The sequence below is a fragment of the Rhea americana genome, unplaced genomic scaffold, assembly GCF_003343005.1.
Source record: "Rhea americana isolate MKP2758 unplaced genomic scaffold, rheAme1 scaffold_359, whole genome shotgun sequence".
Classification (NCBI taxonomy): Eukaryota; Metazoa; Chordata; class Aves; order Rheiformes; family Rheidae; genus Rhea; species Rhea americana.
In genome coordinates this window covers 296,563-317,828 of record NW_028186489.1, presented here as the reverse complement: position 1 = coordinate 317,828, position 21,266 = coordinate 296,563, and the positions used below count along the sequence as shown (strand labels likewise).

Sequence of the window (21,266 nt, the reverse complement as noted above, 5' to 3'; positions counted from 1 at the left end):
CCACTTCTGCTGAATGCAAAGGTGACTTGAATTCACCTTCCTGAAGGTTAGTAGAAGGCAAATTCAAACTTCCATGCATGAGAATTTGTAGAAAATGAATTTGGATTTCACAAAAGTGAATATTTGCCCTCAAAATTCTATATTATAAAATCTATATTCATTCTGCCAAATAACAAATTGATCATGCGATCAATCACAACCCACCAATATAGCGCAAAAAACAGTGATGAATAATTGTGATTAACTCCTTTTAGATGCCAAAAATGAACATACCTAGTATATATGTATGAATATCATTGCATAGATGAGTTAGTAGCTATATGAGTTAGATGCCTGATAAATAATTCAGAATAGAGTTTTATTTCTTTGTAACTGGGCTGACTGGGCATACTGAATCCAGGCCAGTATGGGAGACCAAACTGTTCATTTTGGATGGCACCAGGGGTTTCAGCATAGTTGAGAAATTGTCTAGAGTAGAATGGATCAGAAAAGTGGTTTTCTAATCAAAGGAAAAATAAACTTTTTTGTATTCTTCAAAAATATGAAAACCTAACCGAGGAAAAAAGTCTCCACAATCTTCTTTAAATGACAGTGAAATGAGACTCTGTTTCATACTGTTCAGGAATCATACTGGCAGAGAGAGAGGTTTTAGATACGACTGTTAGTCTTAATCTCTTGAGTAGCAGCAAATATATTCCAAAGGGCTTACTTAGAGACAGGGCTTGGCAGAAAGCACGAAGGAGGAGACGACTCCAAAATTCAAGTGCTGTTTTTTTGTTGCTCTAGCCTGTCTCTTGGAGCAGACTGCAGTGGTGTAGTCTAGACTGGCAGAGAGGAGAGAGGGGAAGGAAAATCTCTCTCCTAAGTGTCCATTGCAGCTGGACTACATCTGTGGTGGGTTTTGTGCCGAGGCTGAGGCACAGAGCAGTTCATATCTTGTTCTCCTGCCATCCATGGGCATTCTTTCCAAACTTGTACACCAGCCTTCTGTCCACTCTTTCCAAAATTCCAGTTTTATAATAGTATCTGCAATGAAAAAGGAAAAAAAAAAAAAAAAAGAAAGAAAGAAGAAGAAGAATGTAGTAGCAGAACTCAAGTGACAGGAATTCTTTAGGTGGACTTCACAGCAGGAAAACAACACATGAACCAATGGGTTATTTCTAGTCAGAGAGCTCCTTTCTCTCTGCTAAATCACTGTTGTGGGTTTAAAAAGATTTAAACTTCCGCCAGAGCCTTTGGATCACATCTTTTGCTGTTTCAGAAAGAGCCAGGGACATTCTCTTTGGCTAGTCATTTTTTTTCCCCTCCAAGATTACCACAAATCAGAAGGAACTGCTAGTGTTACTGCTAGAGGAAGGGAAAAAAAAAGAAAAAAAATCATCATTTTGCAAGAATCGTAGTACAAATTATCTGCTGAGGTGCACTGGGATAGCTTTGCTGCTTTCACTAGAGTTACAGCTCCATACCAGTTGGTACTGAGCCCGAAGATCCTATCTGGGAGCAAGGGAGACCAGGGTCTGTCTCATGACCTGTAGAAATAAACCGGAAGAAAATACCGAAGAACTCTCAATCCAAGTTTTCAGGATAGCTATAAGAAATGCATGCTGAAATACAAATCACTTGAAATGAGGGAATTTTCCACCTGTTAACTCACCGGAGAGCTCTGCTCAATTTTTCGTATGTCATTCTGTCATTTTTCTTCCTTTGTCCCCACATCTTCGCCAGAGCTTCTGATTTAACAACCCGAAAAATGCCTTGTCCCCTGTCCTCCCACTCGAGAATGCCACTATTTTCTTCAGGAGAAAGGAGAAGGTCTCTTACAAATTCCCACAAATGAGAACTCTGCAGGTCTTGAACAGGAAGAAGACAGCTATTAAACAGGCTTTTTCTTATTCATGATGAAGTACTATGGCAGAATTATACTTACAGTACATTTTGTCACCAGGTAGTCAACTGATTAACTGATTACATTATCTTAATTTAACTTTCAAAATTTTAGTATGTTGCTGCTAACTCTAAGTAAACTTAAATCACCTGCTCCAGAAAAAAAAATAAATCAGGACCTTGCAGACACAGCTGATGCTAGAATTTGCTTTTTGCTCTAGAAACTACTGAATTTTAGTCTTGCAAAGTTTTTGTTATCCCATTCAGAGAGTCAGTTTCACTGATCACCAAACACTTCCACAAGCTACCTAAGTTGAAGTTTTTGTAGTGATTTTCAAGTTCCTTTGAAATGTTTTGAATGAAAGATTGTAACGAGCATTGGATTGACTGAAAATGAGACAATGGTATGAGCAACCGCAGTGCCTGTTTCCCATCGTTGCTAGACACTTCTCTCGAGTGCTTCAGCTCAGTTCGGAGACTTGCTTGAGCCTCGGATGTGCCATGGATGAGGTGCTGGGGATTCAGTGAATGTTGAATCACAACACTGACCTCAAGCATTTTGAAAACCATGACCACTGATGTCCTGAGACAAATTTAAGAATAATGAAAATTGTAACAATATCTGTTTGTTTTCTACTTTTAGGTTATTTTCAGCTTATATTTTCTGGAAATAAGGTGGCTAGGAGCACTTTTAATAGGTAATGTGGCTTTAAGAGAAACTGCAGGTGCCTCAAGTCTCATGATAAAATCATAAGAGTTGGCAGCACTTAAAAGCCAAACCTCAATGAAATTTCCTTTATTTGTGGTATCATTGAAGTTTATTTTCATAATCACATGGAGCTGGAAATTTAGAGCAACATGGCTGGTGTAATCTTCTTAAGAACAGTTCTGAGTTTCTGATACGTACTTACTTGTTCTACCATGACCGTGACATTCCTGGCCGATGAAGCCACCTGCCTTCATGCATGCCTTGTCACTGGCTGGCACTGAACTGCAGAATAACGTGAGAAGTGAAGGAGGTACTCCCGAGTCTGGTGGCAACTTGGTCAAAAGGTCACCTATTCAAATGCCATGCAACATTAAGTCAAGGAGGGTATGTGAGCTCCTAACTTTGTCTCTTTAATAAAGCTCTAGCACAAAGGTAAACCCAAGTAAATAATTAACACATGATAGTATGGCTCGCAGCACGACAAAACGACGACATTTTTGTCAATGTTCTGCTAAAAATATCTGGATTCTGTGGGCTCTGTTGTTTGGAGCGTGGTGCGCATGGATGAGCTATACCCCTCTGTGATGTACGGTCTGAAGATTTCTTGGCTTAGTGCTGTACAGTGGTTCAGAAAGGCCAAAGCACTGCTTCAGTAGACGGTGGTGAGATTTGACCATGTCCTTGCAGAAATTATCAGTGCTTGTATCAATATTTCAAAAGTGTTTGTCTCAATACTGTGGTGGAGCAAAGAGCAATTAGAAGAGGACATTGAATGACCACAGCTGGAAGGGTTATCAGAGACTGCTAACAACACTAATACGGGGTCTACCCCTTACAAGAAATGTTATCCGCTTAGTACACACTTAGTGAGAAAGGTGCAATCCCATGAGAGGATTAAGCAGTGAAGACCCACATATTTACTTCACCGGATAAATAGTATTGGCCTAAAAATAGCAAAGTGGCAGGACTTCTGTGAAGATGGGCCACAGTTTTACATTGTTATATGCCATTGTGTTTATGTTTTTGAGAGCTGACTCCAGGAATTTATTTTGATGCATGTCAAACCATAATAAGCACTAAATAGGTGGAAGCAAGCTATCTAAGTACATGCAAGGATATCTGATGCTGAAGGGATCATGCTTTTAGTTATGAAGGTTTCATAGCATATACAGAGTCTGCTGCTGGTCCAAAAGAGCATCAGCTAGAGTTTCAGAGAGAGCCAGTGCTGCATCTCTAACCAGCAGCAAGACACTACCCTGCAGGATGCTTTTTTTAACTGCATCTTTGGGCAGGACTCCGTCATGTCAATGAATTTGTTCAGTATTCTTTTACCAGCTGAAGGATTTGACCAAGGGCATATCCCACATTGCCTGAATCCTGTTGTGAAGCACTAGTAAATGTAGCCAGAAACACCAGTTTCTCAGAACTGGCTGAGAGTTATTAGATTATTAGAGCTGGTGATAGTCAGAATTGACTGATTTTGATTACAGAATATTCTGCTTGCACTTAGAGGTAGTCAGACATCTGATTTCTTCCTAGCTTATCCACATCCCTCTTCAGTAGAAAAACTGCCAGGTCAGCTGCCTTTTGTCTAGGATGGTAGAGGGCCTGTAGCTGTAACTGCGTGGTAGCCGTACCACCTCCCTCAAAAACTCAAAGTATTCTCACGGGGATTGAGCCACGTTTCCAGCCTCTGGGAATCTCCGCACTGAAGAACAAGCTTTGCACTGCTCAGTGCTTTGCTCCTCAGTGAAACTGCAAGGCTCAAGGGATCCTGCTTCCCTTGAAAACACCAATTCAAAAATGTTGGGATCTCTGCTAATCAAAAATGTTGGGATCTCTGCTAATCTTTATTTATCTTTATGCTAATCCTGCATACTGCATACTGCAGGGATTTCGGTAAAAGCATTAGAGTGGAAGCAAATGGTCTGGATTTTTTTCATTTGTAGAACTCTCTTGAACTGCCAAATATTGCTAATCTTTGAATACACTGTGTGTCTCCTGTTGAATGGAGCTTATTGTGTACAAACAAGTTTACTTACAGTTCTTGATAGATGGCTTTGTTTCTCCTGCACCAGTGAAAAAGGAGATGCCTATAGGAGAAAAACATAACCCACTGTTAGTTCTTTTCTTCGCAATCTGTGAAATGACTTCTCAACTGAAATTTAAAGCAAAGTTCTGCCTTATTCCATAACTGTTTGTGAATATAGCTTTAAACAGAAATTATAGAAAATGCGGATATAGAACCGTGAAAACAATTTTCAATTTATTTGCTGCTAAAATGATTTGTCCCTTCCCTTGATCTGACTACATCTGTTTATTTTTATTCTTTGTTTTTTTTTCCTCACTCCTTGTATCATTTGAGTCTGTGCGTCTCTGCTCACATCACCCAAGCTCACTTGTTCCTCGTGTACCAAGTTTCCTTTCCCTCTGGTCCCTTCACATTTTGCTTTTGTTGTCATCTCTATTGCATTTTCTCCACTTCCTTATACTTAGATCAGTCCCTCCTCATGCAACCCCTTATCTCCTTTAAAACTACTCCTGCAGTCTTTCCTGCCTCCTTCCCCCAAATAAAGATCATCTCTGTTGCTGGAAATCAGATGTTCACAGGGCTAGAACTTGTCTGCATCAGCAGGACAGTGTCACCTTTGTGAATGAGTCATTACATTTACAGCATGCAATTAAATGCATTGCACAAACAAATCTACATTCAAGGAACTTAATTCATGTTGCAGAGTCCAGTGCACAAAATTGGAAAAATGATGGAATTAAACCCGTCTGTGCAGCCATAATTTGGCCCTTTGCTTAAGTGTGTTACGGTAAAGTCTTGTACTAATGGACCACATATTGCCCTTCTTACAGGACCATTGCCTTATGCAATGCATAGGGTGAACTGGTATAGTCTATCACATTTCATTTACTGCCAACTGCCCAATCTCTGCACTGAAAACAAAATATTAATTTTCGTAATAAGCTTTCCTCCTGGCTCTGTATTCCTTTAATAGTATCTTATCGTCTGCATCTACTAATCTTCTTCTGAATGACTTGTCTGACATGATGCATGAACACTGGGTGGTAGATGGAGAAGGCTGTCAGTCTTAAAGAACAGCGGTTGCCACTGTAAAATGTAGGGTCATTTTGTTCTTCTGGCAGTCTCTAGTCTTGCTCGTCTCTCCCAATTTTGTCTGTCCTCAAGACAAGCCTCATTCACTGCACAGCCCTGATGCACTTTGATACGAACCGTCCAGGATTTCCTTCTGCACTGTCCTGTCTCCAGTTTTCTCCTCCCACATCTGCTGTGCCTCCCCCCTTAGGAGGAGCTCCTGTTGCTACTTTCTCCCTTCCTTATCTCTGCTGCTCATCTCCCAGGTGTGAATGTCTTCCCCTCACTGTGGGCAGTCTAGGGGTACGTGGGGGAAGACCGAAGGACAGCAATGCTCCTGCGTGCGGTGACCCAGTGGCTGCTGGTGATCAGGAGCTGTTGGCAGTGTCAGTTCCCTGTGGTTCTCCAGGATCCGCTTGAGCAGCCAGGGAGCATCAGTGTACTTATGCCATTCCTCCTTCCCTAGCAGCCCTATGGCAGCTCCAGTTTGTTCAAATATTCCCCCGGGCCAGAGCAGATTTGAATCAAGCAGCTAAAATGCTCCTCAATTTTTCTTCTGTTAAGGTTTAGGGAAATGACCTGAATTTCCCTGCTTAACGGAAACTCTTTTGCTCGTATCAACACAGTGGACCTCAGGGGAATTACCCTAGTTTGGTACATACACTGTTAAAGCTGTGGCAAGTAATGAATATATAAAAAGGCTACCTGTAGCAGAAATTTCACTTCTGTTTCATTTAGACAAAATCATCTATAGCTTAGAGTTTTTCTGAACCTGAATTCATTTAAGTAGTAATAAGTCTTCCAAGACGGGGTTGAAAATAGTGAAGCTGTTTGCATTTAAGTCTACCATGGCACTGCAGTAATAACAACCCCATTGTACAAAACTCCTCTCTTACTTTCTGAGAGGCAGAGCAACCTTCAGTTTTTCTGAGTTAAAAAATAACTGTGTGTTACGTCTTTCTACATACAGTCTGGATAAAAACCTCCCCCAGATGTTGCAAGTTGACGGGTTTGAGTAGAAAGGCCAAAGAAGGAGCAGTCCTGAAGTCTGCCTGGTGACCAGCGTGGCTCATGGCGCTGAGCCTGGCCTGCCCGTGGCTGGGGGCCCGGAGCCCCACGGACCTTGTCTTTGCCTGCCGCGTTCCTGCGCGCTCCTCAACGCGGTATCGAGGTGCTCTCTGCGTTCTGCCTTCCTCCAACGCTCGCGGCTCCGCTAGCACGAAATTCACACAAAAACGCAACACTTTTTGTTTTGCATTTGATTGCTGGAACACTAACCGTGCGTCCTGATATTCTGTAAGATGAAATACAAGTATTCGCCACAAGAGCCTGCAGCATCTAGGAACTCCTCCTGCGTCATGTTGCACAGCTGTAAGCCGTTGATATTAAAGTGGGGAAAGGAAATGCAGTTGGCATCTAGTTTGTACTGGTCACAGCAAAACTGTAACCATTCACAGACATTGTGCCTACTCCAGTTTTCTGGGTGAATGGATGTCCAGAAAGGATCAGAATCTGCAATATATTTGACAAGAAAGAGGAACATTGCCATGCATTGTACGCTTCATTTGAATAAGCCTGTTTCAAGCAAAATCACCCTCTCTTCCTTATTCTGATTGCCAGCTTCCTTATTCCTTTAGAGGACATCAAGCCCTGCTTCTTCTGTTTTGCTCTCTAGTATAGGCTCAGCCTTTTGTATTTCAAATATTGTTAGTAATTGCTGTGTCGGGCATCATATCAAGAAAAACTACTTGCATGGACAAGAAAAGACAGCACACCGCTCAAACTGGTAATTCAAAAATGTTCTTCAAAACAGAAGAAAAAGAGGGCAGAGCGCAGAGTTTGTGCGAATTTAGAATGCTGTGATAAAAATGGGTTCCTAAACTGGAATAACCCTGAGAGCTCTGTGCCAAAGTGCTACACAGGGGTCATTCAGTGAAACCTAACACCACCCTGTAGCACATGGGTAAATGCTATTCATTTATTCGTTTATTTTTATTATAATCCCAGCAGATTATTTCACTCCTTTCATCTAAATTAAAATTGTTAATGTTGTGATGGGAGATATTTTGTATTGGGTTAGAAACTAAAAACTATATTACTCCTAACACTTTTATCATTCAGAAAACAAGAGGAAAAGTAAGAAACATTTCTGAGTAAAACCTTCAGGAAATTATAACCTAAAACAGTTTCACCATTAAACACCTAATTTTTAAACAGGCTTCTCTCCTCAGCAATGCAGTTATGAGGGAAATGCATAGAAATGTGTATGTAATTGTAGTACACATTTTAAAAAGTTTTCTAGAAGAATATATTTTAACTACTTCTGATGTAAAATCTATACCTGGAGTGATAAATCTATACGCTGCAGCTAACAAGCATGGTCTGTGGTTCAAAGATTTTTTTTTCTTTGGACTCCAAAACCCGTCCTATGGAAGCTGGTTGGGCATATAGTGAGGGGTGCTCTCCCTAAAAATCTGCTTTTGCTCTCTGTAAAGCATATTGTTGCATACGTGCACAGGTCTGATCTCGCCATCGCCTCCAGTCAGATGCCTGTGTGTGTGCAGCTTACGTTTTTTGGGCGATGGGAAGAGTTGCAACCGATGCCAGAACAACTGAACTGCCCTTTCTGTATCCACTGGGATCAAGCTCAGAGAAAGCAGAACACGAGTCTGCCTCTTGTGCTCACTCGTTGCCGAAGTCACTACGCAATTGGCTTCCTTTACTTTAGAATTCCTAACGAAGGCTGGTAATTTCTCTCGGATGAAATTCTTAAGCAGCTACAGAAATCCTAGCCTTGAACCAGTATTGCTTTAGTAGCTTTCAAGAGTCTGGTTCGATTTTTGAATATTTTGCCTGTATTATTCATTATATCCGTGGAATGGCCCCGGTTACAGAACGGTAAATAGCAATGGAAAGGCAATGAACTATTGTGCGAATGAGGCTAGCATAAAGAAATCAAAAACAGTTTATTTTTATATCTCACAGCATTATATTCGACTTATATTTCACAGTTTCTTAGTCCAGCCATCCATTATTTATTATTTCATTTTCAAATGAATCTTGGACATTTTATTTTAGGCACTGTTGATATGAAATTGTAATTCAAAACAGGCTCTGATAGCACTGCAAGCAGAGTGAATGGTACCTATCGTTTGCCTAGACAGCCAGTTCAGAGTGCAAAGTGATGCAAATAGGCTGGATGGGTTTCCACTGTAAAATTAATTCACAGGGTTTCAAATTGTGACAGAATAGCTGAAATACAGATCTTGCATCCTACATGGGCTTCTCAAAATAATTAAAACTTCTAATTATAAGCTCCAGAAGTTTACAGGGGAACTTCTGGTTGCTTTCATGAATCACTCTCATGCTATAAATATCTTCATCTTTATGCACACACAGAATTAATGGAATACTGAGTGCTGTGTTTTAAATTCGGAGATGCTACCAGGACATCTTAGAGAAGCAAAGACGTGGGCAGAAGATCAGGGTCTGGCTCTGGGGCCCCACGGCTTGAGGACATTTGAATCTGCCATTTTATTCAGATAAGGACTTTACTCAAGTCCTTATATAAAAGAGAAATTGGATCAGCTCGACTTTGGATCGGCTTCTGCGAGCCCTGCGAACTGCAAGCACCTGGCTGTGCCAGAGTCTGCAGGCTTCCTCGCGGGCGAACGGGGGTGCTGGAAGCACCAGGCTCACAGGGCTTCCATCAGGAAAAAAAAAGAAAAAGAAAAAAAAAAAAAAGGTCTAAAGTCAGGCCTGAGCTCTGAGCTCTGCAGGAATCCCAGCGGGGCCTCCTGGGCTGCCGCCCGGACCCTTCTGCTGCTCTTGTGCACGCTGTGCTGCCGAGGGGCAAGGTCACTGCTTTATTTTTCTCCCTGGAAGAGTGTTTCCGTGCTGTTTTTTCCATCTTAAGGCAACATTAGAGACAAGCAGAGCTATTTATTCTGCTGTTCCACAGGTACAGTGACTAACTTTGAAATACTTTGGCCATTGGTCCTGAAACTTGGACTTGACTCTGATAAATACCGGCTGGCTGGCAACGTAAATGCCACAGCAGGTTTCTTTCGTGGAACTGCTCTCTTCTGGACTAGTTTCCGTTTGCTTTGGCTTTGGAAAGGATAATATTTTTTGGAATATTCCAGGGCCCCATAAAATGCTGATGTGTATATAATGAGTGTTGAAGAGGTGCAGACACCAAGGCCTGGCACGTGCATGGGCTCTTGCCTTTCGTTTCTTCTACCATAGTTCAGCTTGCAGGAGAGCTTTCCCATCTCCTAGACGATGACGTGACCAAAGTATTACGCCACTTTGAATGCTGCGGTGGAAGAAAAGATCACCCATAAGACGCAGCCTCTGTGAAACATTTCCAGGTTTTGTTTTAGCGAGAAAGAAAAGCCCAGCTAGAATTTTGTACCACTGTACAAAACCATAAGGGGAAAGAAAAGCTACCCAGTAAAGTAAGGTGGGGGCAGATAAACCCCTCAGAGGCAGGAACGTGCCAGAAGTGTGCCTGAAACCACAGCCTGAAGGCAGACAAGGAGGTGACCTGGAAGGAGGATGGTGGGCAGCTGAGGGTGGGGAGGAGAGCACAGAATTCAGACTCTTTCCTTGCCCTTTCCACTGTCTCAGGTGATTCTACCTCCCTTTCCATCGCATTGACTATCCATCGCCCCTCTCCTGGAGCCTGAGTATTTTAACCCTTTCGTGCTGGCCGGTATCCAGCCCTCAGGGAATGTCATTTGCTGACTTCGTTTTCCAGGCTGTGCAGACTGTTTCAATCCACAGGCTTGATCTATACCCCGTAGCTAAGGTCGCACTGCTAACATGACACTGCCGACTGCACTGGATGCAGCAGCAGCGACAAGCAGAGCTGCGGAAGTCAGTAAGGGTCAAGATTTTCCTCGGATGCACTGATTTCTGCACGGCATACGCAGGCGAGCTGATGTAGTATCTGTGCTAACAAACGCTGCTATCAGCCGCAGCAAAACTGGATGGACACGTCTCAGTCTGCTTACGTATTACCTAGTTCTAGTATTGGGCAGATGGATCGTTCCTACGTATTTTGGCCCACGTTTCTATCAGCTGGAAGGATATATCATTTAAGTATAACGTTTTAATTTTTGGAGCCAGAATTTTCATACATTTTCTGTATTATTTTCTTAGTGGTTTTGTCTTTTTCATCCAGCACTGGAAAATGAAGATGAGAAGTGAAAATGACACAATATTTCTAGCATATCTTTTTTTTTTTAACTTCTTCCAGTTTGTATGAAAAAATAGAGATGTTCCAAAAATATAAATCCTGATATACTCTGATTGTCAGAAAATAAAAACAGTAAAATGACCATAAGTCATTTCCATTTTGAAATGGAAAATTATGGAAATTATTCCTATTTTACATGGAAACCATAGAGGCAGACTAACCCTGTTGTTCTGCTCATAGGAACTTGAGAATGACTGTACTGTCCCAGACCAAAGGTCTTGTAAGCAGTGTCCTGCCTCTGATTGGGTTTAAAGGAACAATTTCTCATTTTTAGAGAAAATGCTTTAGAAACTTACCTCAGGCTTTTACATAAAAATGCTAGGGCCCTTCCTAGCACCATCCTGGCAAGCAGGCAGGAGCTGAGTCTGCAATAGCCTGTGTATCGCTGTCCTTTTTCTGTCTCTTTCTAGGCAGTCTTGTCATTCATTTTTCATCTGAAGTTTAAACTTGAGTTTACACTTCATTTACAGCAAGTACAAAATAGGTTTTTGAAAAACATAGGAATCACTATCTTTAAGCTTATTATATTGTAGTGACCAGAAGAAAGGGTAGGTTGAATGTCATTTTACTTATCTACCTTCTTCCCTGGCTTCAGAGTAAGTGACTTTCTTGTTCTAGGACTGCTTAGGCAATCCTGGCGACACTGCAGTAATAACTTTATTCATGTGTCCTAGACATGTCAAGTGTATTCCTGGGTTGCTGTGGAAGGAAGGAAGGAAGGAAGAGGAATGTGTGCTGCACTGCTGTTCTGCTGGAGGAATTCAGAGCTGCACAACTGTTGAGTCGCCGACCACATACTGTTACCAGCAAACAAGGATGCTAGAGGTTGTCAGAATGGCTGGGGTGGACTGCTTTGCCCCTGGCAAATGCTGACCGGCTGATATCAGAACTCCCCTTGAGATTATTTCAGTTTCGCTGCAATTTTAGTAAAGATGGTGAAAGGGGGTTGAGTAACATGGAAATCTATAATAAAAGTCAAGGCACAGCTGGAAGAATTTATTCTGGCTCAGCCAAAATTAACATTGAATTGAGTCATATTAGATATTTTAAAATGCATTTTTTAAATTTGAAACAGAATACTTTCTATGATTTCTTTCATTTTGAATGCAATTTAGAATTCCTTTCTAAGATGGAATGAAAACTGATACTAAAACAATATAATTTTTTGAAATGAAAATTCAGTTTCTGCAGGGCTTTAAAAACAGCCATTTAGCTGAAAAAAAGCTTTGTATTCTGCCTCCTAAGTTGCAGAAAACATTGAATGAACAAACTTAGCAAGATAGAAACAAAACACTAAGTCCTTGATGGTCATGGATTAGCACCAGTAAAAGCTATGTGGAAAGTTCTGTTCCTTATTACTCAAACTGTGTGCTGGCAGGAGGAGTCTTTTCCGTAAGATCAATAGTGTTCTCATTGAAGGAACAAAAATAGCTTTGTAGGAGAAAAATGTTGCATGAAAATGTAAATTTTGCCCAGTTCTCACCGCAAGTCTGGCTCGGTAGTATCAGTGGATTATGCTACATTTCTTTTTAGAGCCTGCTGAAGGATTCAGTTTGAGTGCAGAGAAAAAGAATATCTGGACTGTTTGGGAATTTAAGCCAACTGTTTTGAAGGAAAAAGATTTCTAATGAGAATTGCTTACTGAAATTCCTGAACAGGGACCTGGCCTGGCAACAGGCCCTGTGAAGTGTAGGGTTTCCACATGTACAGTTGGAGAATCCGCTGGGGAACTGCTCCTGCAGAACTACTAATGCACTCCCACAGCCACAGAGGTCTCTGGTGGCTTTCAGAATCCTAATTCTCTCCAGCTAAGTGTGTATTTATCTGGTCATTCATATTCATTACAGAGGAGGCTTTTAAGGAATTGTAAACCTACTGAATTAAATTACTTTTCCATTATATAGCTGCAGTTCCAAAGGGTGGGAATGATTTTAGTGACAAATGATGGGGTAAACAAAAGAAGTGGAGAGCCTGAGGTCCTCGTTGTCCTGCCCCTCTTACTGAACCATACTGTCATCTGAGAGTTCCTGCTTGAATTACATGTATCGCCTTGCTGAGTGAGGTGAAAATATGACCTAAATACAAACAGCTAAAGCCTCTAGTTGAAACTACTCTACCTGTGCACCTTTGTCGTGCGTGTCTGGTTATATGCTTTAAATTTTCAGTAAGACTAATGTAAAATGACTGTATCAGTGAGCTCAGCTGCAGGCTCCAAATCTGTAGGCTCTTTGTTACATGATCAATCTGTAGCTAATTTAGATTCAAATTAGCCTCGAGTTTTTGGCATTGCATATTCTTTTTAATCCATCTACGTACCTGTCTGATGATCAAAGTTGGAATAATCATCTTCAGGTGTCCCAAATAACTCTGTCCAAGACATCAGGGGATCACAGACCATTGTGTTTGATAGAAATGTGCTGTGAGTTGCTGAATCCAGCATCACCTTAAAATATTAACACATTATGTGAAGATGAGAGGATAATATCGAGAACCTACATTATAGATCTATGATATACTATTGTCTATAGTCACTTCAACGGAAGTTAATGATGATCCTGAAAGCTGCAGTGAAGGGACTAACAAATTCAGCAAGAATGCATCTGATCAAGATCCGTATGTAGATTTGAAAGGTTAGAATGACATGTTCCTAGGGATTTGATAATGCAATTTATGCATATAAAAAATGAGTGAGGATTTTGTATTGCATTCTGCAGCAATTCAGAATTAGTAGACGTGCCACTATTTTGACTTTCTAAATTGTTTTTGAATAGACATGACATTGGGTATAAGCTCCTTCATGAACTACTTAGAAACATGTGGTTGGGGTTAACATTATGGTTCAATGAGATCACTGGTAAAATTTTTTGATCAAGTCCCCAAACATGCAAGAAAACATCATCCTCACCATAAGGTTGTTCACTATATCCATAAGACACTGGCCACAGATGTCAGCCAGTCCGAAGTGCAGGGAGTTTAACAAAGTCTGAGTGAAAAATGCATTTGCAAAAGAGATTAGAAATTGAGAATTCATGAGAAAAATTGGGAAACCATTTCAGAGGGCCTAAGCTTCAGAGAAGAAGGTTCTTGGACAGAGGGTGATATGACTGAAGAAGAAAGTAGTTGAGAACAGGTAACACTACAGTGAAAGAGAAGAGAGGTAGAGGAAAGCATGTTATTTGAGATAAACTAAAATAGGTACAGAAAAAGAGAATTATCAGTCCATAGCGCTCTCTTTGCATATATCACATGCTTGCACACCCATCTGCACATGTCTGCACACACATACACTTCTCAGGTCTTTTTAGCTGATGCTCACAATGTGCTACCCTCAACCTCCCACATGCAGTTTAGCAGAAATGACACTGGTTTAGCAGACCTGCAGGAAAGAATTAAGCAGAATTTAAACTCACAGTTTTTTGGGTTCTAGTTCACATCTGCTTTCCTATTTGGGAGAGACAGGAATCGTTTCTTGGATTAACTACAGTGAATGCGTAAATACAAACTCAGTGGACATGATTTTGGATCTTGCCTTTTAGACTTTAGACAAAACCACTCAAGCCAGTTTTGGCTCACCTTCAGACCTAAGCTGCTTCTGCCTTTCATAGCTAATTCCAACTTGGACAATTTCTAGCAGAAAGAAACTTGAGCCAGTTAATAGGATAATATGGTCTTAAGATCTACAAGATGTATATTTAGTCCAATATTAGGTATTTTAAGGTCAATAATTGCTCAAAAACCTGCATATTCTAAAAAAAATATGAAGGATTCAAAAATTTTCATGGATAAATTACAGATTTGAAAGAAATTCTAATCTTCATCTAGATGAGACAATGATGATGTGGAGGATGTGGAAACATCTGGGATGTTCCTGAAATCCTGTGACAAACTGGAAGTCACATGGAGGGAAGGTAGTATTTCAAAAGCATCGTATTTCCACTTAATGAGATCATTATGAATGCAACATATGAGAACATAAACTATTAATCATTCAGCCAAGGTATTCAAAGAGTCTATTCTTTCTGCATTGCTCCTGAAGGATTTAGTGTGAAATACTTTACACATGTATATGGTATAATTGTGCTTTTGGATGAGCACCATACCTTCTGTGAGTGATTCAGAATTTCACAAAATTCATATGAAGTGAAGCATATTAATCTACCAAATCCTATCTCAGCTGTAAGAGGATTACCAGAATTTAATATTAGAATTTGTGTTGATCTCAATAGGATTTTTTTATTCCTTCAGTGGACCACACAGAAAAAGGTACCCAATGTCATATCTATTCACAAACAATTTAGAAAGTGAAAAACAGTGACATTTTTATTAATTTTGGGCTGCTGCAAATGTAATACAAATGTAAATAAGCACAAAATGCTTATTTATTTTTTCTCTTATTGCTTTGATACATAATTTCAATACTTGAATGAGATGTTGCTGGCCTACTGTATACAGAAGTCCTGAAATTCACTGTGTCAGGTAGCAATAAGTCAAAGATTCTCTACCACAATGCAAGTAAACTGTCCCAAGTCTCTCAGAAAAATATGGAAATTGAGGTCTATTCATGCTTATCACTTAGGTGAAAGAAAGTAATTGTTTCCCACAGAAGGAAAACATCTCGATGCAGTTTTGGTCCCCTTGAAATCCACGGGAATTTTTTCACGAACTTCAGCGGAAGAATTTCACCGCTCACTAATCGCCGAAGGGTGGCAGGACGGAGACACGCAGCAGCCCTGAGCAGAGGACCGCGGAAGAGCAGCGAAGAAGCCGGGGGCAAACGGGGGTCTCTGACACCCCGCTTCTGCGCGGACGGGGCCCGGGCTGTGCGGAGCAGGCGATCCCGGCTCGGCGTGCCCCCGCTCCCGCAGCACGGCGAGCGGCAGCCCCCCGCCAGCGCCCGCTGCTGCCACCTCCGCGGGCAGAAATAACCCCCAAAGCCAGCCGCCGTTCGGAGGAACGGGTAGAACTGCTCCCAAGATCACGTCAGTGCACTGTTTTAAGACTGACTGCTAAAAAACCCACCCTATTCTGAGCATCTTTCATGCTTAAAAATGAAGAAATCTGGGACCTCTCTATACCTGCTTCCCCATATATTAAATTTTCACTTAGAGAAACATCTGGAATGAAATCCCAGTCCTACTCAGGTCAGTGAGAATTTTCCCATCAGAGGAGACAGAATTTCACTGTTTATTTCTGCTGTGTGGCAGCAGAAAATAATTCCTATCTGACAGTTTCACAGGTTTTAAGAGTTAATTTTTGCTAGAAATTCAAACAAAAAACAGACAGGAAGATGAGTGCAACACATTCACTTTACAGTACAAATTATTTCTCAGATGACTTTTTTAGGATAGAGAAAAAATCACCTGGAAATAGTTACTGCTTAGATAAAAGAATATGCTACCTTAAAAGATTATAATTATGTCTCCATCTAGGTAAGATTTTTCTAGAAAATTACAAAGCTAGTACTATTTGCATCATTGCTAGTGGAATGGTAATGACAGATTGCTAGATTTAGTGCCTTGTTTGTGAATTTTCATGATGATTTTTCCAAGGCTGAAAATAGATTTACTCAAGGTGAAATGATGCCTGGGAAGATGTATGAAAGATATATGAACCCTATTGCAAGCAATGCAGGGTCAGAAACAGAGCCAAACCCACCAGATTTGGGGAAGGTTCAGAACTAGGCACATCTGTGATTTTGTAGTTTATTGTGACCAAAGCTTGCTTTTCTAGGCTGGGAAACTAATTTTGTGTAGGGAAAGGCAGACTCAGCCGCTGCTGTGCCCGCTCTCAGGCATGGGGCAAGGCTGCCAGCCTTGCTCCCATTAAAGGGCGCAGCCGCATGCTGTGGCAGGCAAGAAAAGCCTTTTGGGAGTGAGAAATCCTGTTTTATCTGTATGCAGTTTATATTGTTGCTCCCACATAGAGCTATATATGTTCCAGAAAATCATGTTAATTCTTAATATCATTAGCAGAAGTAGTCTCTTTTCAAATAATCTATGCAAACAGGATGTAGGTTTGGATGAYCTCAAATAATTTTTCACTATTAGCTAGTGCTGCTTGTGTACACACATACATATCTGCTTAAATACACTTTGAGGAGAAAGAAAGGGGAAGAGCCGGCAGTTGTTTAAACAACAGTAAAGCTTTACAGTATTAGTTTTACTTGAGCTGCTGCCATGCTGGAAGAAGCAATTAATTGGCTGTCACATTACAAACATTTTCTTCTAATTTAATGAGACAGGCTCATTTATTAGAATGCATTTGTTGAAGTTCATGCATGTCTCCTCCACTAATTCATTAAACTAAAGTCAATTGTTTATCACTGAGAAAATTAGTGATGCACAAATGAGAACGGCAGGCAGTATGTCAGTGCAGTGCCTGATCAATCTTCACAGCAAAACCACGTTGGCAGCCTACAGCTCGTTTAAAAACAGTGACTTCAATAAAGAAATGGAGCTTACGTGCAGGTAGGCGCTTGCTCCTGTTGCAGCAGTTAAGTCCAGAAGCAGGTCGTGGGAGCAAGGGGAAGCAGGAGGCTTTAACAGCAGCACAGCCCGGCGCTTTGGAAATAAAGCCACCTGCAGGACTGTGATATAGGGAACACCTTACAGACAGGTTCGTTTGGTTTTTCAAGTTCTTATACACACCCCTTTTGATGACAGTGATAATATATAGTATAACATAGCTCAAGGAATGAGGGAGAAACATTCTCAAGTGCAGAGAGTTTACCTTTATCCTGTATTATTTTTTTCTCCTCCTCTAAAAAGAGTTGATTTATGTAAGCATGACCGTTGGGCCACGTTAAACGAATGTGGTGTCTTTAAGCACTTGAACTATGGAGACTCTTTTTCTTTCATGACCTTGGCATGTAAGAAGGGCTATCACATTTTGTTCAGGGCTCTCAAGGCCAGGAAAGTGGCATTCTCATCATTTCTGTCTGGCAAGGACCAGGATGCAGAAAGGTGACTTGCTTCAAGTCACCCAGCAAACCACTGACAGTGTTAGTGAAAGGACAGTGCTCATCTGGCGTCGAGCTACATCTCCATCCAGCAGAACATGGTGCCTCTGAGATCCACCAGAAATACCTGCTGGGTTCTAGCCCAGATGTCGCTGCCTTTAGCACTTGAACGACTGGCGAGTGATTTGAATTTTTATGAGGAAGACGCTTGGTATTATTAGAAGCAACACATCAGAGACACTGGCAGTGGAGAGAACGAACTGCAGAATGCAAGGACAGTTGTTGTTAATACAAATTTGGAAGAACTTTTACCAACCTGGATCAAAATATTTTTGTGCCTCGGAGTTGCACTTTAATTAGTACCCTCTTGACGATGTCTGCATGAATAGCAGGAGTTAAAAATTTAGGCACATATGGCACTTCAGTCCTCCTGGGAGATACTATTTCTAAAATATCATACGGAAAATTTCATAGCTTTTGTAAGGTTTAGATGTGCTTCATGTTAAGATTTTCCTGTCTTCAGAAGTTCCCCAACTGCAACTGGCATTCAGAGAGGAGGGGAAAAAGCATTAAATGAATCAAATAGAGAGGCAAAACTTGCAGGGTGCCTTTGGTTTAGTCTTTTGCTTTTCTTTTAACACTTTTTCTCTCTCTGCTCCAAGTGAAGGCATTTCTTGCACCCATTACCCTGGTATCAGAACGTCTCACGAGCTTCGTTGTGCTTCTCTTCAGTGCATGTCCTACTGTGAGGTCAAGGGACGCTGTTGCATGGTATGAATACACGGAGAAGTGACTCAGGAGGAGTATCACATTCTGTCTCCCAGCTCAACGCAGGCCACGCCAGGACACACTGCAAATGAGGCAGTGGGCCAGCCGGGTGCCGTGTCCTGGCTTGCCCCTTTGGAGCAGTGCCTTGCACCGGGAGGCATGCCTTTGGTTACGCAGGATGTCTGACCAGCAGGGCTGAGGCTTGGTCTGAAGGCTCCGGTGTGGCAGAGCCTTAGCCCAAGGTCACCCCTCTGTCCTTCTGGTCAGCTTCTCTTTCCCAGCTTTCCTGTCTCTATTCTTTCCCCCTTTCTGTTTTCTTCGTTATTTTCTCTTCCCACCATTTTCTGCTGACTATATTTTCTCTCTTTCCCCTTTATTTCATTTCCTTCTCTGCTTATCTTCCCTCTGTCTTTTCCTCTGCCCTCTCTCCTCTGAACTCAAAACAGCTGCATGCTAGAGTCTGCTTCTTCCGATGGGGAGACCACATATGAGCAGTGACAGCACTGTTGCAAGGAGACCTCTTTGGAAAGCCAGTCAGCCATGTGGGTCAGGCCAAACACTTATGGCGATGAGCCAAACAAGCAGCCTACAAATGCATTTGTGCAACAGCTAGTTGCTTTGTCTGGAGCAAAGGCTTGGTTTCCTGTAATGTGAATTTTGCATTGATAAGGCAGAATAGAGACATAGAGAGAGAGCTCATCCCGACAGGAAGTTCTCGGTACCCCTGTAAATGCCAATACCTCTGTAAATAAGGAATGGAAGTTACTGTAGCAAATAACAGAATGGATCTGAAAGGCTACGTAAACACAGTGTGATTGGTACAGCTCTAAGAACGAGCCTCAAAAGAGGCTGTTTTATTTCCCTCCCCTTTCTCTCCTACTGAACTGAATAGTCAACAGATTCTCCGTTCTCAAGGATGTGGAGACTTCTCTTTTGATGGAGCGTTGTAGACATGTTCCTGTCGCTCAGAGTTCACAAGGCAGCATCAGTGCACGCCGCGTAGCTCATCTTGCACTGAACTGCCCGAGCCTTGGTGCTCCATGCGTGAACGAAGACTTTGCAGGTTTCGGTAAGACTCACTGCTCTCTTGAGCGAAGCAGGAGGAGGCTGTACTGGATTAGCCCCTGACACCGTCTCCCTCTCACAGTTTTTAATATAAGTGCCACTCTCAGAGCTTTGCAGACTGATCAGAGAAGCGTTGCTGATGAGTGCAAATGGACACTGAAGATTTCCACCGTGAGATGTTTCTGATTCAAATGCAGCTCATATTTTGACTAGCTAAAATGAACTTTGTTCACAGTCTATTAAACTGTGTTCATCTGCTATTCCCTCAGTTTATGGCCCATTATTATTTTTTATCTCTGGCAATCATCTGAATGACTCCAAAGAGACTTTGACTTATATTCGATGGGCTGGAAAGTGTAATGGTGAAACAAGGGTGATAATACATACTATAAATACATCTATTTTTTTTTATTTCAGCCATGGCAGCAGCAAACCTGATTAACTCCATTTCCTCCACTCTGAACTGACCAAAATTGAGCAGGTTGGGGTCAGCTGCCCTGTCATAACAGAGGATGTGATGCATGCCCTGTATCACATCTTCATCTCTGCACATATAGATTCTTCCAAACAAGAATCATGACACCTTCCTCAGAAAATGCGGAAGCTTCTGGGAAGTCTATTTGGAATATATTTAATGGAAAAGGACATCCTACCAAATGCTGGACTGTATTAATTAAAACTTCTTTTTCTTTCACAGAAATTCCCCCCAAATCTTGACAGGCTTATGAACCTGTATGAAAAGGAGAAATCTGGAAGTTTAGTGACACGCATGAAATACATTAAATAAATATTCCTTCACTGTCTTTTTGAGTGTGCTCTCATGGGCTTCCATCAAGAGTTTCAGCTTGCAGTTTGTACTAAGGGTAAATAACAATTCTCCAAATATCAAGGTGTTTAAGTAGACTGAGATATTACTATGATGTGATTCTGTTTTGAATTTTTGGGGCACCTGGGCTGGCACAGATCTAGTATTCACACACTTGAGAAAACTCTCTGTGAATTTGATCCATGACAGCTGGTGAGGAGGAAAATTCAGAGCAACAGCCAGAGCCTCCATGAGATTCTTCTGCAGTGAGCTGGTGCTGGGATGGCACGAACCCTGCAGCCACCGACGAAGCTGTCCCGTACAAAAGAGAGCAACTTACCCAGGTTCCCCTCAGGAGCTAGTTCTCGATTCTCAGGAGCTGGACCCTGTATAACTGGCTGATGGAGAAACCAGATTTTAAAAGCTGTTTCTCACATTCCTGCATTTCTAAACCCACTTGAAGCCTCAATATCTTCCTGCAGTGATCTGCTGGTTAGTGGTCCCTACAGTAATTCAGTTCTCTACCTTCTGCAGCACTGCAGCCAAAATGCAATCAGAGCATATGCAGACATGGCCAAATGCACTGTCTCACTTCTGATGGCAAGTGTGGTGCTTAGCACTGATCAGCAACACAAGTAGTTATCTAGGCTTCTTGGTGGGCTTTCTGGCATCCGCTAAACTCCTACAAGTTTTCAGATTTCCTGAAAAGCT

The 21,266-nt window shown here is 41.6% G+C and overlaps 1 protein-coding gene across 2 annotated transcripts; it reads right to left on the bottom strand.

Annotated features, from left to right (window-relative positions):
* Positions 1–830: 830 nt before the first annotated feature.
* On the bottom strand, positions 831–13,399 carry ELF5 (E74 like ETS transcription factor 5). Of its 2 annotated transcripts, none has more exons than XM_085312143.1 (6): positions 13,276–13,399; positions 6,975–7,208; positions 4,636–4,686; positions 2,796–2,942; positions 1,655–1,850; positions 831–1,026 (listed from the first exon to the last, which is right to left on the bottom strand). In XM_085312143.1, exons 1-6 carry the CDS (start codon positions 13,397–13,399, stop codon positions 930–932), a joined length of 849 nt encoding a protein of 282 aa, XP_085168269.1. In that variant the 3' UTR covers positions 831–929. The 2 variants fall into 2 exon arrangements, with proteins under 2 accessions (XP_085168269.1, XP_085168270.1); XM_085312144.1 differs by having other exon boundaries at positions 2,796–2,864.
* Positions 13,400–21,266: the final 7,867 nt, after the last annotated feature.